Source organism: Mugil cephalus, chromosome 23 (assembly GCF_022458985.1).
Source record: "Mugil cephalus isolate CIBA_MC_2020 chromosome 23, CIBA_Mcephalus_1.1, whole genome shotgun sequence".
NCBI lineage: Eukaryota > Metazoa > Chordata > Actinopteri > Mugiliformes > Mugilidae > Mugil > Mugil cephalus.
Window position 1 is genome coordinate 7,103,696 of NC_061792.1, and position 18,604 is coordinate 7,122,299.

Consider the following 18,604-nt stretch of genomic DNA (forward strand, 5'->3'; position numbering starts at 1 on the left):
CGCCTGCTCGCTGTCTTAGATACTCATATGACTTATGACTTGATATTATGCAAATTAGAGGTGTCTCCGACTCTTGGCAGTCATCTTTGGCAGCTTTAAAGAAAAAAGAAGAAGGTGTAATTCATTTGAAACACAATGCAGTGGGACTACGCGCAGAGGCTGCCGTCGTCGCTCGCGGTAAGACTAAACGCCTCGTGTGTTTTTTTGCCGAGATTAAATTATATCCGGGAGCGTAATTCAATTATTGCTCTTGCGCGTGAGACCCGAAGAGCAACCCGGCTTTTTTCATATTTCCCGTCCATCTCTTCCAGGCAGCAAAACGCAGCCTCTGGACCGGAGGAACGACCTGCACTGGCAACCGAAAAACACCTGCCTTTGCATTTTCCGTTGGCGCGCTTTGCATGGGTGCAACGATAGGGCTGAATCACACCTGCTCAGTTTGCTCCTGCCTCCTCTGATCACGCAGCATCGCGGCATCGCGCCGCACTCAGCATTTCTGTAGCGTAACGTCTAGGGGATTATTTGTGTCCCCTGCTCCACATTGTGGGCTTTAGAAATAGTCTCCCGGTGCCGCATTCGTCGTCTCTCAAAATAGCTGCTTCATCTCTGTCCAGCTAGAGGTGAATTCACATTTAGGGATGTACACATGCTCGTGAGGTATCGTTCGCGTCCGCTGAGACAGGACATGAAAATTTGACAGTGGTGACCTCAGGATCAGATGTGACGCTGAGATATGTCAACCGTTTTTCAAGGCAACGGCCCCCTTTATAGCCTTTAATTCAAATGTGGCAGTGCTGAATGTTTATTTAGTCGCTTTCAGTGGCAGGTTATCTCTAATTAGGAAAATAGCATGAAAATGAAACGTGGTGGGGATGTGAATTTAAATAAAATAGGATAAGAATGCAGATGGTAGTCTGGCAAAATTAGATTGGCTTCCTACAGGTATGTGGGGATAAGATCATCGTCAACGTCTGCAGATGCCTTAAACATTTAGTCTCCACGTGTTTTTCCCTCGCAGCCTCGACGTCGTTCCCTTCTGGACGTGATAGATAATCAATCGAAGCAGCTCCGCTTCTCCATTTTCTTCAAGCTCTTTGATACTTGTTGCGCCGTGACCATGGAAACCGTGACAGAGCGGTGACGGTGGGGATGAGTGGAGGTGGTGGTTGCTGGGGGGGTGGGAGGGAGGGCTGTGGGAAAGGAGCGAGGATGCCTACCTTAATGGAGCAAATGCAATCACGGCAGTCATGTGAGGATGTCACATTGACTGCGCCTCAGACATTAGCCTTTTGTTGATGCTTGTCTCTTCTTCTCCTGCGGTCCATTCCCTATGGGGCCGGCCATGCTGCTGACAGGGTCGTATTTCTTCCCCTTACAGCAAAACACTGTTCACGTCCAGGGCGGTCGTCTCAATTAATGGCTTTGAGTGCTCGGTTTTGGGTGTAACACACATAGTGTGCGCATATTTAAAGCAGGACTAAAAATAAGAAGCATGTGACGAGATTGTCGGATGTTTTTCTGGTCCAGTCACTTTTAACCAGGTGACCATCACGCCTGGCTGAGCCTCTATAGCCTGAAAGGTGGTGGTGGTGGTGGTTGAGGGTGGGGGGGGGTGTCCGCTGCATCTCGGCGCGATCATGTTTCGTCAGATTGTCAAAGAGAAAAGCGCAGGAGAAACAATAGAAGCTACATTCAGGTGCGAGTGTTTCCTTGTTTGCATCACCAGCCCACCGCGGTCCCCTTGGGAGTGAAGCGCCCTGGTTTCTCTCACTCAGTAAGAACATCTTAATCCGGACTCTGCTTTAAAAGAGCATACTGTCGAGTATTTTTTTATTTTTTTTGTGGAGGGGCGTGGGATGGCTGGGAGCAGTAAATAAAGAAGCGAGGGAACCTGGAAAGAAGGGAAGGTGTTAATAACGAGAGGGCGCTGGAAAGGAAGGGAAGAAGTGATTCAACAATAAGAGTAAAGAAACGAAGGTGGGAGTGTGAGGGCTTTCCTGTCGGCTGTAAGTGATGGATGGAGCAATCATCAGCAATTAAAATTCGTCAGGAATGTGCCGTGAGTTAATTGGACACCGGTCCAGACAGAAACCTAAATGCTAATGTATGCCGATGATGCAGTTTTTTGAGGTCAGAGATTCCTCCGACTGTAACTGTAAGTGCCCCCACCCCCCACATCCCATCACACTTCCCTTCTGAGCTTATTGCATTTGCATTTTTTAGGAAGCTTCAGTGAACATTGAACTTCGTGCCAGTGGCCTCGGCCCCCTTTCTCCTCTCTTGTTTTAAAAGATGGGCTCGGCTACATTCCTCAGCGTAATCCTCTCGAACTGGGCCACACCCTGGGCAGAGCAAACATGTGGAGGGGAATGCATGCAGCGCAGCGGGAGCTGGTGTCCCCCCCCCCACACACACTCCCCCAACCCCACCCCCTTGAGGGTCATTCACACAGACACAATGAGGCACTGACTTGAGCTTAATGTGGGGCTACAGTGGACCCGGCATGCTTTGATGAGCCCCTAGGAGACCCCCACTGCTACGTTCCTTAAAAGAGGCCTCCCCCTGTATGAAGACACATGCGCCTTGCACTCTGCTGCCTTGCCAGCGCAAACCATGGCAAACATCATTCGATCCATGTGATTTCATCCCTGCAGCCCCATAACAAGCGGTCGTAAAAGTTCTAGACGGGGAAGAAGTGAAAGAGGAAGTCAGATGAGCTCACTGTCTCATGACCCAGGTCCAGTTACTCAGTGGAAACTTTTGATACCGAAAGGAAAAACAGCGGAGAGCATGTGTACTTTAACCACCATTAAACCTCGGTAATAGATCAACGCGATTAAATAAATTGCATTTAGTGATTTAAATTGTTTCTCTGCAGATATTCAAGATTGTCATATCAAGATTGTTTGGTTCACAGTATCTGTGTAGGGCTAGGATTAGGGTTAGGGTTAGGTCATAGGGTTAGGGCTAGGTCCTAGGGTTAGGGCTAGATCCTAGGGTTAGGGCTAGGTCCTAGGGTTAGGGCTAGATCCTAGGGTTAGGGCTAGGTCCTAGGGTTAGGGCTAGCTCAGTGTGAGTGATGTGTCTACACTGTTGTCTCCATCTAGGTGCAGCCAGGGGACCGAAGATGCAACAGAGCTACAATAACAACACGTTTTGCCCCAGCAAAATTATCTCTTTATGCGTGTATCGCTTATTTCTTTCTTTTGGAGTGCTTTATTATTGGAGCACTGCAGGCCTACACTGTAGCAAATCTTCTCCTCTAGCAACAGGAATTCTGGTGAGCCCTTGGCTTTTAATGTGGGCAGGGAAACCAAAAATAAAACCCAGAACAAACAGATAGAGCACATGGCCACATTTAACCATGGGTAATTTTCTATCTAAAGTAAGAACTTTCCAGACGCCAGAAAGGGGAGAACAAGCAGCGTTTATCTTAATAAGAGTAACGCTGCAGTCATGAGCTAGAATAATAAAAAGGCTGCTCGGGGACGGTTGTTTTGAACTTCATCATATCTTCTCCGCAGAACAGAAGGTGCATGTCACTACTGTTGTTTAGTGTCAGATAGAATACTAGTCCGCCCGACGACGAGCCGCTTTCAGCGTGATGGAAAGGCTGAAAATCTGCCCATCTGCTGTACCAGTGTCTCACCTGGTCTCAGTCCACCCACTACCTCTGAGTCATCCTCTTTTTCCAGCGCTGCCCACAGTGCTGAGAAAGTGCTTGATTCTCCGCATTTTTATTTTCCCTTTCTGTAAAAAAAAAAAAACAAAAAAAAAAACACAGTAATTTAAATCAGCACCGCAGAATCAATGCCATCCTCACATTTGATGATTTCAAAGCCAGCTGGACTCAAACCCCCTGACTGCTGCAGTAGTTGTTGCGGTTTGCGAGCGCCTCTGCAGTAAAACCGAAGGCAGATCTATGGCAAGCCGGGCAGGAGGCCTGCTGTGCGATTGACCTTTAGTGTGGTTCTCATTAATTATTGATACCCTAGTTTCATCATCACTGAGATGGACTCTGGTTGTCTGAGCGTAGCAGTTATTTGGGATTTCATTTAAACAGCTAGCGACGCCTTTTTGCTAGCCGCCTCAATATGTTGCCTGGATTGCCAGTGATGCTGAAGCATATGGCGTTTTAGTGTGGCCCATTTTAAACATTAAAATTAAGTGTTTCACGAGAGAAGAAAGCCCCCCCACTCCCCTCCCACCCCCTCGGGCTTCTTTTAACCGTCTGCTGATTAGAAAATGGACAAACTTACAAAAAAACACAGCTCAAGATGCTCCACAATTCCCACGCAGCCACACACACATATGGCTACACACACACACCGAGAGAGCCACAAGCAGTTAGACAGACAGGCCCAGCCGTCTCCCAGGGGCCAGCCTCTATAATGAGACAGAGATCCTCCTAATTGGCTCCATCTAATGAGGCAACAGAAATGCAATCTTTTGGGGCCCCACACTTTTTTTTTTTTTGTCTAAACGACTATTGGTCTGTGTCAAGCAGGCAGCTGCGCACCAGATCTGCCACGACATCCCAATCCCATGTGAAGACGCTTCAGCGCTGAAAGTGTCAAAGCCTCCATGTTGGTATGTCACCCTGTAAACGATTCAGTTAATAAAATCAACAGTGTAAAGTCAGTGATTGACACGGGCATGTGACAATAGACTGAGCCCGGTTTGAACCCCTTCTTTCTCCTTTAAGTGCTCTGACTCCTACTCCTATTGAGGCCTGATGAGTTGCAGTGATGGACCGTGCAGTAAAAACAAAGCTCGCCAGTATTTCTTGTGTGTAAGGTTCTTAGTCAGTGCTTTGGAAACCGCAGGAACTTACACATATTTCCTAGAACTGTTGTAGAAAGTGGCTCTTTTTTTTATGTGTCTGCGCTGCGGGAACTTCGGGGTAGGATGAAAGCGTTCGGTTGTCGCTGCAGACGAAACGCGTAGGAGCTTGTGAATTCAGCAGCTGGTTAAAAGAAATGTTATTCGCTAGCAAGACCACACCTCGGCACGTACAAGGGTGCAAACAAGTTTATTTTGAGCAGGTTGAGGGGAGGGAAAGGTGGGGAATGGGATGAAGGAAGGTGTAGAGGTCGATGGTGGTCCTCAGATGTTCAGACCAAGGAACCTAGATAAGGTAATTGGATGTTTTAGCCCTGAACCTAAGTTATATAACTTCACGCATTGGCCATTCGTCAGCCATCTAAACCACGTCTCTTGCAATAAGCCATACAAAACGTAACAATGCATGACGAAATGGGCCAACAGCGTGGTCCTGACATAGTACAGCCTGGGTGAATACGACGGCAAAGGAAGTCCTTGAAGTACTTCTTGCTGTTCCTGGGGGGAGTTGATGCCGAGGAACCCGTCACCTCAGAGACGACACTTGAAAAGTTGCCCTCAATGAAGAGCCAGCCATTCACCCTTGTAGCCTGAGGGTAAAGATTGAATCGGCCGTGATTGCGTTCACCTCTGTCTAAACCGGCTCATCGCCCCCCGTATGTACTGCCGTTGCAGTCAATGGCACAAGGTTACAGAAGACAATTCATTCAAGGCCGGTCTTGATGTCCTCTCAAACATCAAATGTAATACGCTAGACTATAGCTGCTGGGTAATTTGATCGAGCTTGTCTTGATGAAAGTCTCGGAGTCGGCGTAAATGGCCTTTGTGTGAGAGAAGGAAAGGCTCAGAGCTGGATATTGGAAATGTTTTCACGCCGACACATGTCTGATAACTCACATTGGACTTTGGTTCTCGAGTAGGCAACGCTTTATATGTCTCTCTTGTTGTTGTTATTCTTATTATTCGTAACAAGAATAGTAACACTGTGCACACCGAGGTTATTTCTGACATCTGGGACTGCGCTGTCATGACGATGAAGACTGTGAATACAAACTAGCGAGGCTTTTGAATGTCTTCTAAGACTCAGAACGTGTACGGTAATGGTTACTATTCTAGTAGAGGTAGTTTTTTAATAGCCTGTCCAAAGTAGAGAGGTTATTTATGTCACGCTCGCCTTTCCCTGACCACTCTGGGTGGCCATACCGTAAAGGTCAACTTCAGGTCATGGCACCAGATCCGAGCCTGTTTATGTGTGGGTGTATATGTGTGTGTGTGTGTGTGTGTGTGTGTGTGTGGGCCCACGAGGGAGGAGGGGGGCGGTGCATGCAAAGTTCATGGACGAAAGTGAGATGGCCAATTTCGCACCCAGCAGATGCCTGCACCGGTGACCCACGGCGACAGGTGGGGGACACTAATTGGCAGCGCGCACCCCTCGCAGAGTGGGCCGGACCCGCGGCGGGTGAGGGAACGAAGCCGGGACGGGAGGGCGAGGAGGAAAGGGAAGACGGCGACAGCGGCGGGCGGGAATTTGGCGAATCGTTAAAACGTCCGCGGAAGGAAGGGCGTCGGGTTAAGGAATGGTATATTCTACCGGGAAAACACCTTTTTTTTTTCGCTTGAGTCCTTTTTGATAACCCACACACCAGATCTCACCTCATAGCCAAGAGCAAGAGCAGGGTGATGACATGGGTGAATAGCGTGATCAATATGTTTACCTGCATCCGACGATTTTAAGATAAAACACTCTGCTGCTCAGAGGCTGAGTCACTGTACCCTGGTTTATTGATCCCGTTCCTTTGACCAAAGGCCAACTATTGCTTTTACCAAGTGCGAGCTCTTGTTCAGCTCCGTGCTCTGATTCTTATGAGGACGGTTTTCATCATCTCCGCACGGGGTTAGAGACTCTCCGGGCCCACAGGAGAAAGCCTCAGAGGCCTCGTCACCACAGCCAACAAACAACATGCCGATCTAGGCCGAGCTGCACCTTCTTCTCTTATATGTACATAATGAACAATACCAGATAAGATTCCTATCTGGGATACTAGCGCGACTTCAAATTCTCACTTGAGTAACCGGACTTTTTTTTTTTTTTTTTTTTATGTCAGCAACTGAAGCTTAAATCTCCAAACTGGAGAGTAAGCAAACCACACTACATTTCTGCCTCTATCTGCTGAGTGTGTTAGAAAGAGGCTTTGATGAATAGATCTGCTCTCTCCCTTCCATCTCATTATCCCCCTTTATCTGTTTTATGGATTTACACAACTCCTCAACACGCTCTGACATGCAGTCGATAGCGTCGGGCTGGAGAAAAGAAGACGTAGCCGTGTCGTATTGTTTTAGAAATGCACAAGCAGTTGTTGTGGTTATTTTTACACCACTTCACGTTGGTTTAAGCTTTAATCGTTAGGGAGGGATTGAAATTCTACTTGTTAAAAAAATGTAAACTTTTAGATTAAGGCTCACTTGCTTTCTGTTCTATCCTCTTGGGCTCTGTGGCACATTTTCTTTTCAAACTAGGCCATCAACATCGTGTAAGCTATTTTTATTAAATCGTCCGCTGGTTGAACTCGTCTGTTAGTTGCAGGACTGCTGTCATATCGACGCAAAGCTGACAAGATGTGTGTTCTCGGCACGGGGGGTGGGGGGGTGGAAATGACAGCTCGTTGAAAGCAGGTTAATGCCTCACTCTTTTTTTAAGCTGTGACTCACCTATCAACCGACCGAGAGTTGGCAATGTCACAGCCGCAGCCTCTCTTCGGGGCGTGCGCTCGCAGAGGCGCGTTTGCGCGCCGGAGCGAGACGCTTCGCTTCAGAGAAAAAGGGTGCAACCCGTCGGCCCTCGCGCCGGCGTCCCTCCGCGCCGCGCCGATTGCGCGTTTCTGTTTGTGTGTGCAGATTAAATGGGCTCTGGAGGGTGGGTTTCATGTCTCAGCAGGTCACAGATGATCAGATTAACTGAAGCAGGGCTTCAGCCTCCAGCTGGATTAGCAGCGGGAACCGGGACTTTGCAGGCGCTTCGCAAGGGTGCCGTTGCAGACAAACTTTGAACATCCTCCTCAAATGACAGTTAAAACAGCAACACATGTGCACTTGCCATAGCATCACTTGATGCTATGGCAAGTTTTAACTGTGACTTTGAATATATCTAGATAAAACAGATATATTCAAAGGATATATCACAGCTCCTCTTGCAGAATATTGTCCAAACCCTCTAGACAGTTCAGGAAATTTACCTTTAATCTTAAGGAATGCCCTCTCTATTAGCTCAGTTAATAATATCATGCACTTTTATTCTTGATTTATACTAAAACCTTATGGCTTTAGTGTTGACATATTCTCAAATTATCACTTGGTATTTGCACGAGCACTTTTTAATATTACCTAGGAGCGCCTGACCTACGGCTGGAGCTAACAGCTCACTAGCCAGAGCGCCAGTGCTGCGCAGTGATAACACCAGCATGTGATTTTCAGCTGACGCGCCGCATTCTGCGACTATTCCGAGATGTTGCCAGACAGGACTTGCACGGAAACAATGCGATCAAGGGAGAGGCCGGTTTATTAAAATGGTGTCAGTTAAAACCGATGGCATAACCCCCGCGCAGGAAAGAAAAGCTGCTATTAAACGTGCCACATGGAGGTGTTTGCTTTGGCGGGCTGCGGGGGGAAAGTCAGACTCGCGGTATCCAGGACAAACAAACCAAAAAAAAATAAAAAACTAACTTTATCTCACCTTTATCCCACTCTAACCCTGTCTGTGTGTATCTCCTCCTCCGCCTCCTCTTGTTGGGTAATCTCAGGCTTGTCAGCAGCAGTGCCACTCCTTCATCTGTGGGATTACAGCTGGTGAAACAAAGGCACTTAATTACTGCTGAGGCAACACAGTCTTATGTGTGTCTGCTGTGTGTGTGTCTTAGGCATGAGAAAAAACAACAAAGGCAGTCCATTGCAACGGCATTTCTTTGTTTATTCTCATTCATATAGTTAATTGTAGTGTGAAAGTCAAATATACCTAATCACGTCATAGTCAGATTTGAAAATGAGTTGCGAGGCGGTTTTTAAGAGGCCGGCCCTTACCCACCCTTCGCCATTGATTCCCGTTCTCCATTACCAGCTCAAATGTAAGCAAGACGCCTTCAGATATCATTTCATAATGGATTTTCTGTGTTTCCTGCTGTCCAAACAGGCCCATTAGCCCAAACAGATCCATTAGAGCCCCAAAAAACAAAAAAATAAGATCCCTAAGAGGGGGCATTCTCTGTGTTTGAGCATAAAGAGAAGCCCTGTCCATGTGCATCCAGTGCTTCTCAACTCTACCGAGTGCTGGGATCACTGGGTCTTTTTCCGGTCCTCTGAGCGCCGGAGTGCCTGTCCTGTTGGCGTCTCATAGATGGCGGCTTTCACCAAAGTGGTTTCCTGGTGAACTGTTACAGGCTTGACCCATAACTAGTGTCCCAGGTAAACGGACTCCTTCGGACGGACGAGAAGAACAACTCTTTTCATTGATGCCCTAGAAAAAGCATGATGTCAGGATTGGGCAAAGACAATGCAAAAAAGGAGGGCAAGGGAAAAAGAAAACCGTTTGTGTTTTATGTAAATGTGCAGGTGAGGTGTAACTTCCTGGAATGGGTAATTTCACCGTTACTTCCCGTAGGCGTCAGGAAGCAAGAAATGCTCTTTTTGGAGCTTTTCATAGCAACGACTATCTGCAAACAAAACTCCCAGCAGCAGAAATTAAACACATATTTTACAACAATATAATTGGAACAGCATTAATCTGAGGATATAAATTACACCCCGCTGAGGCAAGACACTCGAGACAGAGAAGGAGGAAGCTCCGGCGCCTCCTCACCGCCCCTTCTTCGCTGGTCAGTTGGGATACAACAGGTTCTTCGGTTCTGCTGTAAGAGGATTACACATATCTCAGGCTTCGTGTCAGGAAAATTTGTGTCAGTTTCTCGCGGCGGTCTTCCCCCTTTCACGCTGAGAAGGACAATTGGATAAGGACTCTGTTACAGTCTCTTCTGATGGATGCAACCACCCAAAAACCAGATGTTTAAGGCGTTGCCTGTAAAAGACGGCACTATTTAGGGTTGTCCACCACATTCAGCTAGGTTTGTCAGGCTAGCAACGCTGCTAGTCACAGTCCCACGTCTCTGACTTCTAAAGTCTTGATGGCACAATCAACCATCACATTCCCAGGGCCTGGTTGTTGCTGCACCCGCATGTTTCTAAGCTCTTTTTTCCCATGATCGTCCATCCACGATCGGCCTTTCTGATTTACAGTCTGCCAATACCGTCAGTCGCGCGGCCATCGATCACGTCGCCGAGCGCTGCGCTAGCATCAGAAAGACATCACGAGGGCTCGTAAAGCCTACCCGGCTTCTTTGCGGCCGCCGGAGAAAATGGGAGCTTAATGGAGAAATGCATGCGCGGACACATCTCGGATTCCCGAGATTTCGACGGCCGGTTCGTCAATATCGCTTCTCGGTTTCGAGCGTTGATGTGGGGGAAAAGGAAGGGTGATCGGAGGCACTGGTGTAATATAAAAGCGCGTTTCCAGACGCCTTTTTACGAGGGCGTTTACAGCTCCTCCGTCGCCTGCAGCCCATAGGCAGCCACTCTCTGTCCCCGGCCGGCCTCGAGGATAGAGCGCCCATTGAGGGCAAAATGCAAATGTTACAGTGCTGAACGGAGGGGCCCACAACTGAAGCGCTATTCTGCGGAGGGGGTGGAAGACTGGTCCTCTGTGTCTGTGCCACCCACAGACACACAACAGTCATCGCTCTGACCATTCAGCCGGGGCTGATGAAGGAGGTGGGGGGTCGTGGAAAGGGGTTTCTGCCACTGATGAAGATGCCAGGGTAAAGCAATGGGCAGGGGACGTTAATGGCGGCTATGCACGGACCGTTTGGGCTAGTGTTGCTCGTCAGTGTATTTCACACTTCAGAGGGAGGGGCGTGCCAGCTCCAGGAGAGGTTCTGGTCTCGTTTGAACCTACCGACTGTAATTGAAGTAGTAATGATCAAGAAAATCTTTTGATTTCTCCTTCTGCTGGATTTTTCTCGCTTTAAGAGACGGCAGTCGTGGGCTGACTCACAAGAATCCTTAAAGCAGACTATAGGAAAACACGCACGCTTGAAAAGAACAAAACTACAGCAGAGATCCCTGGCAGTTCAGTGTGCGTACGGTCAGAGGATGTTTTCCCCTCAAGTGCTTTTGTGTTGCCTTATCGTCGCCTCCGTGTATGTGTGGGCTACGGTGTGATAGTTAGGTCATGTTTGAGCAGGAGAAACGATGTACCCTCCTCAACACTCTGTCACTCCGCATTGTTTTTTGTGCGTGTGTGTGCGCTTTCTGTTCTCTTGAGAGCGCGTTCGCTGTGGTAAATGTTTGCCTTGTGTTTTTCCTCTCCCCCGCTTTCGCTTTTGCTGAAGGTTCGTCAACTAAACACTGCGCCTCTGATTTGGAGGAATTATTCAGTGCAATGAGAAACAATTTATCGTTTTCGTTTTATATATACTGCAATCCGTTGATTTTTATTAATATTTTTGATTGAGCTTTTCATTGTTTAGTCACACGAGACACATGAGAGAAACAGAAGCACGCAAATTGCAATTTTCCAGCATTCAAAGGGAGGTCGACTGATCACTTGCTTTGTAAAACTTATAAGAAAGATGGTATTTCTACCTAATAAATTGCGAAAATAATTCACTAATATGAAAAATTCTTACTGACTAATGATAATGGAATAACCGTTTTACCATTAAATGTCAGGGGAAAACAATTAGTTTGAAACTGCAGCGATTAGGTGCATGAAAACATTTTTTGCCTGAAGCTGTGTGTTGTATTATGCAAACCGACTAACAGCAATATATGGTGAAGTTCATCACAAGTATCCACAGCCAATTTACGCATAAATAAATAATATATATATATATTATAATCTATAGGCTCTCTGGTCACTTTATTAGGTTCACCTTGCTAGTAAAAGGTTGGACCCCCTTTTGGTGGTGTTGGAAACATTCCTCTGAGATTGTGGTCCGTTTTGACATGATAGCATCACACAGTTGTTGCAGATTTGTCAGCTGCACATCTACGATGAGAATCTATTGGATTGAGTTCTGGTGACTGTGGAGGCCATTGGAGAACAGTGAACTCATTGTCATGTTCAAGAAAGCAGTTTGAGATGATATGAGCTTTGTGACGTGGTGCATTATCCTGCTGGAAGTAGCCGTCAGAAGATGGTCCACTGTGCTCATAAAGGGATGGACATGGTCAGCAACAATACTCAGGTAGGCTGTGGCATTTAAACCATGCTCAGTTTGTACTAAGGGGCCCAAAGTGTGCCAAGAAAATATCCCCCACACCATTACACCACCACAAACCACTGACATCTGAATGTCGCAGCTGAAATCGAGACTCGTCAGACCAGGCAACATTTTTCCAATCTTCTATTGTCCAGTTTTGGTGAGTCTGTGTGAACTGTCGTCTCAGTTTCCTGTTCTTAGTTGACAGGAGTGACACCTGGTGTGGTCTACTGCTGCTGCAGCCCATCTTCTTCAAAGTTCAACTGTTGTGTGTTCAGAGATGGTGTTCTACGTTCCTTGGTTGGAACCAGTGGTTATTTGAGTTACTGTTGCCTTTCTATCATCTCCAACCAGTCTGCCCATTCTCCTCAAGCCTCTCACATTAACAACTACTGCTCATTGGATATTTTCAATTTTTTTGGACCATTCTCTGTAAACCCTAGAGATGAAAGTCCCAGTAGATCAGTAGTTTCTGAAATACTCAGATCAGCCCGTCTGGCACCAACAACCATACCATGTTCAAAGCCATTTAAATCCCAATTCTTCTCCATTCTGATGCTTGGTTTGAACTTCAGGAAGTTGTCTTGATCACCTCTACATGCCTAAACGTACTGAACTGCAGCCCTGTGATTGGCTGATTAGCTATTTGTGTTAAGCAATTCAACAGGTGTACCTAATAAAGTGGCAAGTGAGTGTACATATATATAGATAGATTAGATTAAAGAAATACTAAACCGACTCAAGGAGGCCACTGTCCCACTGGGACAGCCCTAATGTGGAACACATCCTTATTGACATTACTGCTTTGTGAAAACTCGGAGCGGCGTCCTCTTGGCGACGACCGTGCGGATTTGCGGAGAGTAATGTCTTATATTACGAGGCTCTGTGTCAGCTGAAAGCGTCTGATCGTTCATCTCCGCTTTCCCCTCCGTTGTTTTTCACTGCGGCGCCGAGGAGATAATTATCCATTCTGAAACACATCGGTTATTAGCCGAGTCCCGGCCGCACGGATCGGGGCGTTCGCGCACACGGGGGGGGGGCAACCTCACAGCCCGCGATGAGAAACTGCGGCGCGGCGGAAGGTGTTATATCACCGCGCAGCTTCGCAAACCGACGGCTGAACCACAGAGACGCTTCAGAGATCCTTTTTAACAGACGGCCGCTTGAAGGCAGTGAATGGATCCCTGCTCCTGGGCTGATGCCGGTGACTTAGCATCAGTGCGTCTGTGAAACGCCAGCCTCAAACATGAACATTTGTTGCAGCGCTGCCGTTTCCACAAAGCTTACCTCATATTATGTGCTTTGAATCCCCAAGTGTGCTATCTCAAGCTGCAGCCTGGACCATATTTCACTACTATTGAAATTGCCGGCAATTGGCCTTCACCGTGTTTTACTAAAGCAAGAATCACTTCTGCGACAAAGCAGATGTTTTCACCCTTGGAGCTAATCAGAGAGACATTTAACTGCTTCTGTACAAGAGCAATAAATGAACACGTTCCTATATATATGTGTATATATATATATATATATATATATATATATATATATATGTATATATGTATATATATATATATGTGTGTGTGTATATATATATATATATATATATATATATTATGTGCTCAAAGTTGTGCTCTTTTTGTGCCGATAACTTTCATCCCGTTTCGCGCATTAGCTCCAGACTCTGATCTATGACTCAAACATGTCTTCCTGTATCGTATTACATTTTCTTATCTGTACCAGGAGCAAACAGGATCTATTAGGAAAAATGGATACCATGTTCCAGGACGGCGGCCATTTATTCTCATAAAAGTTGCACACCGCCTCGAGGCTTCGGCGCGCGACGCACTCGCATCGGTGCGCGGCTAACTATTGACTACATTTAGTGATTAATACTAACGCGTAACACATCATCGTCCCTTATTTTCACAACGTTGTAAATGTCGCAGCTATTGGCACACACGCATATGTGTTTACACGTACTGTAAGTGACAGGTTCAGCTAACCTGATCTCTGAATAATGGTTGTTTACATGTTTTTTAAATGGCGCCTGGATCTCCGTTACCGTGGCAGCACCGGCCCCAGTCCTTATATTTATTGTCTCTTCCACCTCCGAACTAGATGCAAAAGAAGAATAGAAGCTAATTCATGCAAAGATGGGCGCAGAGCATCGCGATGGCGTCATCGAGGGCGAAAAAAAAAAAAAAGGACCCTCGGATAAAGTTTGACAAGATGAAAGGAGACGTTTTTACGAGTCCAAGGCCTGCACTTAGCGAGCTCAAGTAGCTGCACCGCCGTTTACCTCATTACCTTAAACGGGGAATAATGATGAACAACTGCACAAAGCGTATGTCACTCACTGTGTGTATACGACGCGAGCGCCGAGCAAAAATAGAGGTAATGGCTTCGCGTGACCGACGAAGCGGAGGTCTGCAGCGCGCGGCGGCGTCTTTATCTGCTCCCGGCCTCGTGTCTGTGATCTCTGCTGGGCGCGATGGCGATGCTGCGCCTCCCCGCGGACTCGGTTTGGGACGCCGTCCAGACCTCAGCTTCAGCCCCAGCTCCCTTTTTTTTCTCTCAGTCACACCCGCCCACGCGCTTTCTCCTGCACACGGCTACACCTCGCCCACGCACTCGCCCCGGCGGCAGACGCGCGCACACACCTTTGTGCCGCTTTCGACGGGCGACTGCGCGGAAGCCCCCAATTAGTTTTGACGCCTCGTGAGGTTTTCGGTCGCGGGGGTTCAGCGTTATCCCTCCGGTCTGGACGGGGCCGGACAGAACTGCGCGCATGTTTTCTTATTTTTTTTTGTGTGTGCATGCACGCGTTGTGTGTGGGCGATGCCTGTTGTGATTTTGTATGCATACGTGTGGGCAGGTGTGAGTGCGCCAACCGGGAGGGAGGTTTGCACGATTGGCTCGCCGCAGCTTCGACGCCGGGTTACGGAGGTCGGCCCCTGCTGGCTCGTGACACTCCTCGCCGGAGTCTGCCGGCAGCGTATGTGTGTCACAAAGACAATCTAATTCGTGCCAAATTGCAAATATAGGTGCACGTTGAAGGAGGAATAATTGTAACAGTAGCTGTGTGTTTCATGCTCTGGAGGAGCGTGCCTTTAATATCTTAAACAAGACATCCAGGTTTTATTAGTTTCCCTTTGATGAGACCTGAGTGGTATGGATTATTTACACTGAGCGCCAGGCTTACACCCTGATTAGAAGTTCTCTTCTGTTCGCCTGCTCACATAAGGCAGAAGAACAAAGCTCCCGGTGGCGCTGTGTAGACTCGAACACGCGTCGGCTTCAGATCGACGCCGCGTGGCGAGTGACACACAGAAATAACCTATATCATGTTCATTTGCATGACAACCCATGGGATGTGCTCCAGTTACTAAGGATAATAAGAATAATGTATTGTTTTGTGTATTTCTAAATATACAGTATACTGCCTATATATCACTTGCTGCTTCTCATTAGGAATGAGCGACAATATATATACGCCAAAAACAATCCCCACGATAACAATTTGCCATCTCGCAATAAATGTGATAAACCACAGGTCTTTAACAGGGGGTCCGCAAAATCTTTGGTTGATTAGATATATTTTATACATTTTTTTTTAATGTCCCCCTACACATTTACATAAATCCAACATATTTTAGTAAAGGGATAAATGGGGGCAGAAGACGTTATCTATCAGTCAGCTGCCTTTAAATCTAAGCTTCCTGTACACAATAGGCCCCGCCCCCATCGCTACTGAGCCAATCACATGGCTGCATATTATACAAAAAAAACAACCGCTGCGTTCCAGCGTTCCAGCATCCAAGAAAGCCAGTCGTAGAAGAAGAAGCTAAACGGAGCAGCTAGAAGAATGGTCTGAGGGATAGCGCGGATCTTACCTGCACCAGATGTAGCGTGAACGTTACGTACGAGATTAAAAAATGTACTATTATCCCTATAGTTGTTGTTTAAATGCCGGTCTGCCGCATGAACAACTCTTGTTTATTATATCACATAATAGGTCAACCGGAAATCGGGCCGTATTAACGTGGTATTTTCCCGCTGAAAAGACACGTGTCGCCACCTAGTGTGGAGGAGGAGAACAGTTATTCGATTTTTATTCGAAGGACTGTATTCAGAAAGTCGAACTTTGACCATAGCTCGATTAAGCTGTGAATGTAAACGCACTGATTGACTGTCAGGTTCTCTTAGTTGCTGGTGGACTTTCTGGGTCTGGTTGCCTTGATTGTCCACTTGTATATTTCCTTATTCCCTTGTTTCAGAGTTAAACAAACTCATGTAGCTACAATATAAAAATATCTGTATATATCTCAGGGGAAAGTCAATGATGAGACATCGTCTTTACGAGTTGTTAGCAGGTTTGATCTCCTCTTCTGTTGTGATGTGGTTGTAAACATTCATCATTGGCGCCCAAACCTACCACTTCCCTCCCATTGGTCGACACCTCAACCCACTCCTCTCACGTCGTCGCCTCATAGCTGTTTAGAAGCCGCAGTCCTCCCCCTTGATCTGGAGACGCCACTCTCGCCGACGCTTTTTAATAACAGGTTAAATATGCTAATCTTATCAGCGTAGTGGTATGTTATTAATACATCCTTCACTCTGCTCTCTCTGCACAACTCCGGGCCGCTCAGCAGGACTCCCCTCCTCCGTCAGATATAATAAGGATCACCGTGCCCACCAGACTGCCTCAGCACATGACACACGTCGCGTACGTTTCCCTTCCCGCCGTCTCGTCGTCGCTTCGCCTCTTCCACCCTGCGCTCAGGACGGCGTTTGAGCAATTAAACCCAGTCATAACCAATTACTGCGCGGACACTATAGGAGGAAATTAGAGAAACGATGAGCGCGATATTGCTAATCAGGCCGCGTCTAGTCCGTGTCACGGAGCTAAGGGGTATTTGCGCAAGGCAGCAGACCTCCTCATGCGAGACTGATTCTTATTTAGCTCCGGTTCCATCTGCCGTCCTGTCCTTTTTTTTTTTGTCTCCGCGGCCCGCGCTAATTCGTGTACCTCCGCTCTGCCTGCATCTTCACCTCCGCTTTCAATCTCCCCCACGGCTCCAGTTTTCTCTCCAAACCCGCCGCGTCCTACCTTTCACATCGTCGCTCCCCCCTGACCTCTCTCCTCGCTTCCACCCACTCTCCCCGCAATAAGCGCTGCAGAGAGGATCTATATTGGATTATTGTGTTTGCCATTAGCCTCTGGGTTGACAGTGTAATTGCCTCCATCCACCGGGGTCTCTGTGAGGCCGACCCCGCCAACCCCCCGGATTTGCATTTCCACCGAGAAAAACCAGATGATCTGTCCGTCAAAGACTTGCTGGAGATTTAATCACGGTGGCTAGATGTGTTCTGCCGGCGACCGTCCGCGGGCGCGGCGCTGACCGGGGACCCGCCGGAGATAACAAGGTCACAAATCAAACCGGTAATCATCCGTCATGAGGACGTTTCAACCCAGAGCCGAGAGCAACAACTTCCGCTCAAACATTCCTCGAGTTGTGTTTCACGCTCGCTCAGCATGAATATGTATGCTGCCTTCAAGCGCTTCATGTTGTGTTAAAAAAAAGAAAAAAATCAATGCCCACATATCTGCCACATCCCCAGGCAGACACACAACCTGTTCTTAGTCAGGTTTCTCTTCAAAAGATGCTTGTCCCCCCCCCACCTCACTCAATCCCGTTGATCAGGCGCTTTCGCACGAGCCCGCGATAATGACCCCGACTTATTTATTTTTTTTTTCTCTTCTCTCTCTTTCATCGTCTCCGCTCAGGGCCGCTGCACGCGAGAGAACTGCAAATACCTCCACCCGCCCGCTCACCTGAAGACCCAGCTGGAGATCAACGGGAGGAACAACCTGATCCAGCAGAAGACGGCGGCCGCCATGTTGGCTCAGCAGATGCAGTTCATGATTCCCGGCACCACCATGCAGCCTGTGGTCAGTCATTCGCTCCTGAAACATAACGCAACTTCAACTGATGCTAACAGCATTTTGCAAGATCTATGTTGATGTTTTACTTAGCGATACCGTAGGTTATTTGGACTGAAGTTGCCCTTCACGCTAGCGCAGGCTAGCTTGATTTATAGCTATCTACCCTCTGGAATTAGCTTGTTAGGCTATATCTCGGGCTATGAAGATCATAAATTCGCTCTTGTAATCATATTGTTCTAATGCCCTTGTGCGAAGCTCCCCTACCTACCACTCTCAGGGAGTAGCTCAGCAGTCAGCAGTAGGCCGTGGCTGCACTGGGCAGCTGCCAGGTGCGAATGTGTTTAACTGCATCAATGTAAGGCGACTGAAAAAGGAACATGCGCGCTCAGCAACTCTTCCCAGGATACATAGAGGTTAAAAAAAACCCCTCCTCCTCCTCCTCTCTTGTTTCTACCCTCATTTTCCCTCCCTCTCTCCACTTTTTCCTCTTAAACCTTTCTCCCTCTAC

The 18,604-nt window shown here is 47.5% G+C and overlaps 1 protein-coding gene across 12 annotated transcripts in view; it reads left to right on the top strand.

Moving 5' to 3' along the window:
• Positions 1-18,604, top strand: part of mbnl2 (muscleblind-like splicing regulator 2) — a 45,129-nt gene that overhangs the window by 12,570 nt on the left and 13,955 nt on the right. For all 12 annotated transcript variants that reach the window (XM_047577002.1, XM_047577003.1, XM_047577007.1 and 9 more), the window contains exon 3: positions 17,938-18,102. In XM_047577002.1, coding sequence (XP_047432958.1) covers positions 17,938-18,102 — 165 coding nt within the window. The remainder of the gene's footprint in view (positions 1-17,937; positions 18,103-18,604) is intronic.